At 36.7% G+C, this 10,043-nt stretch overlaps 1 protein-coding gene across 1 annotated transcript in view; it reads left to right on the top strand.

Annotated features, from left to right (window-relative positions):
- The first annotated feature begins 3,546 nt into the window (after positions 1–3,546).
- LOC306760712 (calcium-binding protein 39) overlaps positions 3,547–10,043 on the top strand; it is a 16,080-nt gene continuing 9,583 nt past the window's right edge. The window contains exons 1-2 of the mRNA XM_079246679.1: positions 3,547–3,692; positions 7,278–7,433. Coding sequence (XP_079102805.1) covers positions 7,320–7,433 — 114 coding nt within the window. The 5' untranslated portion in view covers positions 3,547–3,692; positions 7,278–7,319. The remainder of the gene's footprint in view (positions 3,693–7,277; positions 7,434–10,043) is intronic.

Raw genomic sequence — 10,043 nt, forward strand, 5'->3', positions numbered from 1 at the left:
ATAATATAATATAATATAATATAATATAATATAATATATCTGTAAGGGACTGTCTCTCTCCCAGTGATTGCTGGGATAAACTCCAACTTCCCCACAACCCTTAATTGGAATAAGTGATTAAGAAAATGACTGACTGACTGAATATATTTATATAAACAGATTATTATTTGCTTTTTTAATCATATGATATCCTGGATTATTATTCCAGAATAAATAAACATGCAAGAGTAACATTTTGTTGATATTGTTTGGCTGTATTTATGCATTATGATATATTTGCTCATGTTTGAACAGAAACATTCTGTAGACAATTAAATAGGTTCACACACTTCTTGCCATTGCTGTGCGTTAATGCATATTTATACAGTAAAAGAGTAAAATATCAATGAATGACTTATTCTTTTGTTTTGAGACACAACTATCCCATCAATTAAAAAAATATTTACTTTTTTTTAAATAAAAGATTTACATAATAATTGTTCGACCTAGACTCAGAGCAAGAACAACTGAGCTCATTTTAGTATAAACTAAAATACAGCTCCAGTCCTAAATTTCCCCACCAGATTTGCAAGCCAGTCGAGCCACATCCAGCCCCTCCTCATGTTTGCGTCTGCCAATGTTTCTCAAGCTTGTAGTCAGAGTGTTTGCCAGGTTCTGATGCCAACTTCAGCTGAGTCACTTGCCCAACATTTTATGGCACCACAGGATCCAAGAGGGCTGGGACCAAAATATGGACCCCAAAACACAACAAAACATAAGTGTTTTGTATATTTTTTCAGCCCCTTGTGGACTACAACAACTGACAGTGTGACTAAAGTGAAGTCAGTTTGTCTAACCTACTGTCAAACTGCATTAGAGTCGATAGCAGGGGTCTGCAACTCTGGCCCTCGTGAGCTACCTTCCTGCAGGTTTTAGTGGTTCCCTGGTACAACACACTTGATCCAAATGAAGATTCTCTAATAAATCTGCACCTGCCTGTTAATGAGATATATCATATCTCATTAGCAACTGTTGTTATCTTTTTAGAATTAGAAAGGGAATTGGCATTTATTCTTAAGAAACTTGTGAACATTCAACCGTAAAGTCTGAATTGGACAAATTGGACAGAAAATATTTGGTCTGATACCTCAATATTGTTGTCACCAAATGAACAATTCCCGGTATTGTCTTCAATGTTAAAGCATTGTCTAACTAATTCTTTTGGGGGATACATTTATAATTTAGAAGTGAGCTTCATATGCATTTCAGTTAAATTATTGTAATAGCTATAATATGTTCAGTTTGTCACCCTGAAAATTACCTTTGAGTAAAACGTTTTCTGACACAAGAATTCTTCTTTTTTCTTTACCAGGAGAGGAATTCCTTCAATAGATAGTGGGACCAATTGTGATTTTATAATTTGGTGTTCCATTATCCATTTGGTTGTGTTATGTGCCAAAGTGTTTATGAGGTTGCTCACAAAATATTGTCATCAGGTCTGTTACAAACGAGTAAAGGAGTGGCTGTTTGAAACGTTCATAGACATCATATAGGCTACATAGACACCTCATTGGCTGGAGAGTGAACCAGCTTCGCCGCCATATTGGGTGAGTCTCCGCTTTCGAGCCTTCCTGCAGAGTCAACGTAGTTTCCCCCCATAACTGTTTTCTGTGGAGCAACGCGTATATATTACACACAAACAAACCACTTTTCTACACAACTGGTTGATAAATAATGTTAACACAGTGAATAATCTACTGAATATAAATAATAGATTTTACTCCTATGAGTTGCTTATGGAAAATATGATATTGATACTTCACAAAGAAAATCTTTTACATGATAGCCTAATTGCCTCCGCCAAGGAGGATACATTTTTACCGGCTTTATCTGCTTGTCCATTTGTGTTCAAGATAACTAAAAAAGTTATGGACGGATATGATGGAAATGTGAAAAGGAAAAACCGATTAAAATTTTTGTTAGTGATCCATATCACCATTTGGATTCAGGAATTTTAAAAAGGATTCTTTAACATTGTACTTGGTAAATGTTTGCTCTCTTTGAGTGATTTTCTAGTTTGTCGGTTTGTTTGTTTGCTTGTGTCCAACATAACTCAAAAAGTTATGGACGGATTTTCATGAAATTTTCGGGACTTGTTCGAAACATTGAAAGGAAGCACTGATTCATTTTGGTGGTGATCCGGATCAATGTTTGGATATGGAAAATTTTTAAAGGCATTGGCTGAGGTTTACGCTCGCCAAGTGTTTTTTTTAGGTAACTTTTGAATTGCACAATTTTGATACGATAGGTTATTTTGTTTTCAGACTTTGTACAACTGTATCTTTATATTGATAAATTAATAAAATTAAAAAAGAAAGATAGTCAACCGTAGTCAAGAGAAAACCAGCAACTATTGCCGTATTTTGTTCAACATGCGGTTGCGATAACTGGCGAAATATTGAAACCAGATTGCGTGGAATTACATTTACCAACGTTGAATAATAATTTGATATTTGACCATATAAAAATAGATAGATAAATCCAATTGCTTCCTCAAAAACTCAAACATGTTAGTATCAAATTCATTTATACAGTTATTTATATTGTATCTACCTCATGTCTTTGCTGAATAGCATTATAAAAAATATTTTAGCATGTAGTTTTTAATGTTTGACAGCGACCTGTATCGGAGCCTTATCTCTGCCCTTTGTGACAAACCAACTGTGAGAAAAAAAGGTGAAGTTATTGTTTGGTTGGGCCTACACCTTACAAATAAATACATTGGAGGTGCATGGGTGTACCCATCCAAGATGGCGGCGTGATGAAACGTTTCTATGTATATACGATGTCTATGAGCTGGATATAACCATAGACCATATCCAGTCTTTCACAGCTGCTTGTAAAATTAGCTGAAATTGACCATTATATTTACCAGTAATAATAAATAAAAATTTTATGAAAATCATTACATTATTTTCTAATTCTGGTTCAATAGAAATATTTATTTTTAAAAAAAGCAAACAAATAAGATAATTTATTACATATTACATCACTCATAAACTAATATTTTGTTGAACAATCCTTTAATGTTTTCGCTACAGTCAGGTGTTTTCTGTTCCTCTCAGTCAGACTTCTGCACCTGTTGACAGGTATTTTGTCCCACTGGTCAACAGAAAAGTGCTCTAGTTTGTCCAAGACCAATTAGTTTGTTTGTTTGTTTTTCTTTCTTCAACTCAATTAAATGAAAAAACAGTGTCTTACATTACTAAATTATATTTTTTGCAAATTTTTAGTTATTGTTCTTTTTTTAAGTCTCCAGTTATTTCAGTGGCTGTTGTAAATTCAGCCTTTTCTTTAATGAAATATGATATATGAATATATATGAGCACAACTGTATATGATGTCTATGGATACGTCCTTGAGGCGACGGCGCCCTCTTGTGGTCACATGCCACAGTTAAACCTCTCATGCTGCCATGACAACAGACAACCAGAGGGGGCGGTATAGACGCCGCCGCAGCGACCAGCGCTCCGCTGCCAGCAGCATTACCAGTCGGACTCAGAAAGAACTAGGAGGTAACAGGGGCCGTACAATTACCAACAGTGGAAACAAGGGGAGGCGACGAGCAAGCAAAACAAAGCAGTTTTTGTTCCAAGGAGCACCTGAGTAGCTGCATCAAGTCTTGGCAATACCAGGGAAACGCCATTTGCAAGGTAAAGTTGTGTGCATATGTGCAATGCCATGAATTAATGTTTGCAATCATATGTTACCAGACAGTTCTGGTCGACTAGAGCCGCTGTTGCTAAAGCTAACAGGCTAAAGACAGGCATGGGTTTGAGAGGAGCCAGTAGCAGGCCTGCTAGCGTTATGCTAACTTAGCTTTCCAACCTCACCACTCACACGCTGTAAAGTTTATTGTGCAAATTATATGTACATTTTCAGCCAATATAGGCGAAGTTGAAGGGGTTTTTAAAAGTCGGTAAGTGCTGGGCCTTCCGAGGCCTTCTGTGTGTCGACAACAAACACACTTTCAGAGGTAGCCAGCAGTAGCACTGTTGTTAAGTGATGGAAATGTAAAAGGCCACGTTAGCTCACCAGCAGTTAAAGTTGGGTATTTGGTAAAGAATAAATTTGACTAATCGGTTCATGCAATTATGCCTTAAACTTGGATTGTATTTGCTCAACGCCATGGTATTTAATTAGTATCTATTTTGTTAGTTTTGTGAAGTTCTCAAGCTTCACAGCATCACAAACCAGGCACGGATAACACAGATGGGCGGTGCTCGCTGTCAGGTTAATGTTGGCCACCTCACAGGCCATGGGTGTTCAGCAGGGCCGTATTAACAGTGCACAGGCCCCTGGGCCCAAGGTGTTCCAGGGGCCCCCTTCCACAACATAACATTTTAAAAATTGTAAATGATAGACTGTGAAATGACGTTTCTAACATCTCTCAGCCAGTGGTACCATTAGCAAGACACTAGACATTGTGGTGTGACTATCTGGCTTTTATGTACATTTTGTTTGCTGATGCCTGCCCTACGTGAACTCCACATGGGCCCCCAATGGGTGTAGGCCCCTGGGCCCGTGCCCAAAATGCTCATTGGATAATCCGGCCTTGGTTTTAAGTAGTCCTTTTAAAAAAAAAACAAAAAAAACCCCCAAAAAAAACCAAAACATCAGGGATCGACAGGAAAAGGATTGTGGTTGCTAGTAGAGGTGGGAAAATCGAATTAAAAAAAATCGAAAATCAGGATTTTTTTGCTTCACAATTTTGAAAATTGATTTTGTTTTTTGTTAAAAATAAATAGATAAAAATAATACATTATAAAAAATTTTTTTGTCATTTTTATTGTTTTCATTGATCTTTTTACTTTTCTTCTTGGGCATTATAGCAGCAGAATGATGGTCTGGCTACTGGGTTGTTTTTTCCGAATCGAAATCAAGACAAATGATGTGGGAAAATAAAATGTTTTATACATTTATTTTGTTTTGAATCTGCAAAAATCAGCATTAATCGAAGAATTGTAAGAATCACAGTTTAAATTGAATCGGCACCCAAAAATATCGGAATCAAATTGGGACAAAAGCATATCGTCACAGCCCTAGTTGCTAGCTTAGAGTAGTATTTTTCAACCTTTTTTGAGCCAAGGCACTTTTTTTCACTGAAAAATCTCAAGGCACACCACAAACCAAAATGTTGGTTTTTTTTTTTTTTTTTTTTTAAAGAAAAAGTCCATATTATTAATATAAAGTCCATCTTGTCAAAGTCTCTTGAAAAGAAATCAGATAAAACACAAGAGGAAGGAATTTTATAATCTTTCACTGGGGCTTGTTTGGATGAACACAGTGCTGCTTGTTAGACCAATTTGATGAAATTGAGTAATTTCTCAGGGCACACCTGATAATCTCTCGAGGCACACTAGTGTGGCACGGCACAGTGGTTGAAAAACACTGGCTTAGAGCATCTGTTGTCCGAGCTGAATGGTGGGGGTGAAGTTGATGTTGGTGATGCCTTTTGACAAGGCTACGCTTGTTTCCTGAAAGGTAAGCATACTTCGGGGAACATTTATGGACGTGGAAAACTAGATGTTTGCGAGGCGTTATGCTCTTCTGAAAGAACCTGAACTGGTTCAGACTGTACTGTATGCTATGTCAAGTTGGATCAGATACCCCGTTTGTTTTTGTTTGTCCAGTGTTAAACCAAGTTCTGCCACCCGTCAGGTTTTGTAATTAAAGAGATATTAGATTTATACACATATATGTGCCTTTATTTAATAGGTATGCATCGATTTTATATTATTTTGATTCACTTGAATTATATGAAAAAACGTTTACACTTTCCAGTTTTGTGTTCCTCTTTGATACAATAATATTACAGGGTCACATTTTCCACATAACAGGTTTGTAATGCTGGATTATTATGGAACAGATTCCTCTGCTGTTGTTTTTCCAATAGTAAACAAGAAAGTAGGTGTAACTTTTTTTTTTAATACTGGTGCACATTCAAATTTCCTTTTAAGAAATAAATGTGTCGGAATATTTAGTTTTACATTCATGCAAACATCTGATCTGAATCTTGTTGGTTACCAAAAACCTGCTGATTTTGAAGCTGCCATATGTGTTGCCTTCCTATTTGCGTCACTGATACAGAAGCAGGTCAGGAGTAGTGAGGCGGTTCTGCAACCTGCTGACTCCATTAACAAGCATTAGCCTGGGCAAAAGACGGATTTGGCCACCTGGTGAAGTTATGGTGTGTTCAGTTTAGTAGAGATGTAAGCAGGTGAACCTAAGTTCATAGGTCACTAGTTAAACACAGTTTCAAATTTCAGCTTAGTCACACATGACACATCATATATAAATGGATGTCTGCACCTCCCACCTGACTGCTGCTTGGTTTATATTCCTGGCCCCAACATTGCTTTCTAAATGTGGACTCTGCCAAAGCATTAGAGGAAGTGATTGACTGCTGCTCCAGGGTTTATATGTAGTCACAGTGACACTAAAGGTTGGTCTCTTTATTGACTTTGTCATTTTGTTCTTAATATATATTTAACTAGTGTAGATTTTTTTTAACAGGGTTAGTTGAGGTGTTTAAATATGGCGCGCTTAATGAAAATCTGATCTTTATCAGACTGATAAAGTTTTCTAACCAGTTTTTTTCTTTACTATTTTGGGCTTTAACTTTTGTCTTATGTGCTCATTTGGCTTTTGCCGTATTTGTATGTTTGGGACGTGGCTGTGTAGGGGAGATGTATTGTTTAGGGTCCACTTCAGTCAGTTTTTTATATGTCCCAGTCTATAATGGCTGTAACACCTGTCTCTTCCATCATGTATACTGGTGCTTGGATCTTTGGAGTGTGGTACAGTTGCATAGAGAAAAGATCCTCAGAGTCTGTGCGCAAACCTAAATTCGTCACCTGTTAAAGTCCGATGTGTGATGCCACTGCAAAGGGCGTGGGTCATACAAAGATCTAAGACTATTTCACAGTGGAATTACACTTGTGTCATAGTAAACGTTGCATTGTTAATCATTCACAATGTGTGAGCACAAGATTCACAATGTTGAACCACTCCTCACTGAGGCATTAAAGGTCACACCTGGATTTAACATACACAGGTTATTTAAAAAAAAAAGAAAAAAAAAAAGGAAAACTCATCTCAACATAAGTGGAAATTTGTTTATAAGAACATACAGATTTGTTGTAAAAGCTCTGGTGATTTTTGATGAGATAGTTGTTGTGTCTATAAGCCAACTTGTAGTAATTGCAAGATGAAATTAACTTTCTATTTTCCGGTAGGTGGACAGTCCGCTGCCTGGCTGCTCGTGGTAACTCTCCGCCATGCCTTTCCCCTTTGGCAAGTCCCACAAGTCACCAGTGGACATCGTCAAGAACTTAAAGGACAGTATGACAGTCCTTGAGAAACACGACATCTCAGATAAGAAGGCAGAGAAGGTATGGTGCACTTTGAACTTTATCTTCTCACCTTCTCCTAAGAGATGCATCGACTTGTGAATGAAACCTTAACCAAGCACATCCCAGCCCATTTTTGATTTTTATAACCTCTTATGATCATACATTTAGCTGGAAATGAAAAATCACAGAAATCATTGTTGTTGTTTTTTTCTATTCCTCTTCATCCTATTTGTTAGTGATGACTGCATTTTTTTCTCAACAAATTAAATACAATTCATTGAATTGAAGTTTGGAAAAAATTTAAATTTTGTCTCATAGCAATAAACCATTAATACCAGAAAGTATAGTGGGAGAAACTGGAGAGTGACGTAAAACGAGGACATCTCGGCTTATTCAGTGGTACATCAGTGTAAAATGTTCATGGTCAACTCACATAATAAAAAAAAGGTAAATATGTGATGCAGCAGTTTTTTGTTTTTTTTTTAGTTTTTATGTTTACATACACTATCAATTTAGACATGAGTACCAGTTCATTTTGAATCTATGCCTGGGTCCAGATCTTAAACTGGTACAGTGTAGGTGCATTTCCAGTCTTTATTGGCAAGAGACTGCCCTGAACTTTTGGGGTTAGACTTAAAGACCGCAACATTTCTGATCAAAATCAGTCGACTGTTCCTCTTGTATTATTTCCACCTTTTATGTCAGTCATGTAAAAAAAAAAAAAAAAATGGTTACGAGAGCTGCACAATACATTGTTGGAGGCAAATGAACTTGGATGTTATCATTATTTTCAAGGGCATCTGACATACTTTATGGTAAAACATTATTCACGTTTGGACATTATAGAACGAAACATGTACTTAGGACCTGGGAAGCAAAATAAGATAAGAAGCATAACCCTCAAATACATATAACTTAAAGTGCTATTCAGTTCATCTGCTAAAAATAATTTTTTTCTCATATTGCAGTATATATTGCAAGGTTAGGGAAAAAAATTAACGTCAGTCTTTTTTCTCCGATATCATGCAGGCTTAGTGATTACTGTCTGTAGACACAAGAGTCAAACTCAAGTATTTTTTCTTGGGGGCTTTGTAATGAATCAGAAAACCAAACTTGCACTGTGAAGTGAAATTAAAGCAATAAAATAATAATCCCTGACTGTTTCACAGTGGTTACGGTCTAAGGCAAAAATAAAAACACAAGATAGTGCTTGAATTAGCAAATGCATTTGCTGAGTTGCAACAATTATCTGCTGTTAATAAGGCTGTTGGGGCTGTAATCTGTTGGTATCTTTTAACTCGTTACACGCTACAGCACAGTTTGGTATGGTTCAACTCGGCACAACTCTTCCATGCTTCATTTCCTCTCCAGACTGCATCAGCTTGATGTGGGCAGGATCAGCTGTTCATCATCACAGTGTGTGAATGAATTTTGCAGCGATAAAGAGCCAGTTGTCCTGTTTGTGTTCGTCCCACATTACATTGATTTAAGAAATGCTGCTATGTATTGCAACTTATAATTAAAACGTACAGAAATGCGATTGCTCTATTTGGAACATGCTTTTAATGAGCGTAAGGGGGTTTATTGGGGTGAAGAGATGGGTATATAAATCCATATTCTTGATTAATTAACATTTCTGTTTGTCAATCACAAACACAACTTGTAATATGTGTGGAAAAAATAGTTTACTTTGTGGTAAACTGTGTTCTGGATTCTCAGACTTTGTAGAACAAGGAAGTATGTTGACATTAAAGCTTTTGCAGATATATTGTTTGTTAAATCTGCATTGTTACATCTGTGTGACCAGGTAGTTGCCTGCATGGTTTTCCATGCTAACATTTAGTTTTGCTTAAACTCTCTTGGTAGTTTAGCTGAGAAGTCACAAAAATAATTAAAAAAAACTAATTTACCACTTCTGTGGCACTACCAAGGACCTAAAGTTGGCACACAGTTTTGCAGAATTCTGGTAATGTAGAATTTATAATGTGGGAAATATCTGCTTATATTTACAGCAGTCATGATGCTAAAAGGATTAATCTTATGTCAGCTGACATGGGGTTAAATAGACAATGGACAAACTGTCATTTTGGAAATCAAACTTCCTCCTTCTGTACAAGGCTGTCAGCTGTTGTTGCACCGGTTGGTAACGCACATACATGAAAGTTTGATGAACACCAACTAGAAGTCTGTTCAGGTCTGGGTGTTTAGAGCTACAGCCTTGTAGCAAGCAGGCCTTATGCTTTCAATATTTTCTGTTTCACATTTAGAGCCTATGCACAAACAGCACAGCATACTTCTCATTACCTGGTGGTACCATTAACCACCTGTACTTGGCATGCACTTGTACATGTACTTGGTTTTGCACACAGTAACCAAGCACTGCATGTTGGTTGTTGTTGGTGTCGGCAGTGACTCAACTAGAGAGAAGGACTCTGCTGAACTATGCTGAGGACACAGAGTTGATGCCTCAGATTGGGAAAGTTTTGTTTTGTTTTTTTTTGTTTTTTTTTTTGTAGTTGCAGCAAAAGCAGTTATTACAGAAGAAGGCAAACTGTCTGGACAAGGATGAACTCAAACAATAACCAAACATTTTACAGTTTGAGAAAAATTCAAATGTTAATTAGAAAGTATAAATTAAAAAAAAAAAAA

This window comes from Telmatherina bonti (assembly GCF_933228915.1).
Source record: "Telmatherina bonti genome assembly, chromosome: 9".
Classification (NCBI taxonomy): domain Eukaryota; kingdom Metazoa; phylum Chordata; class Actinopteri; order Atheriniformes; family Telmatherinidae; genus Telmatherina; species Telmatherina bonti.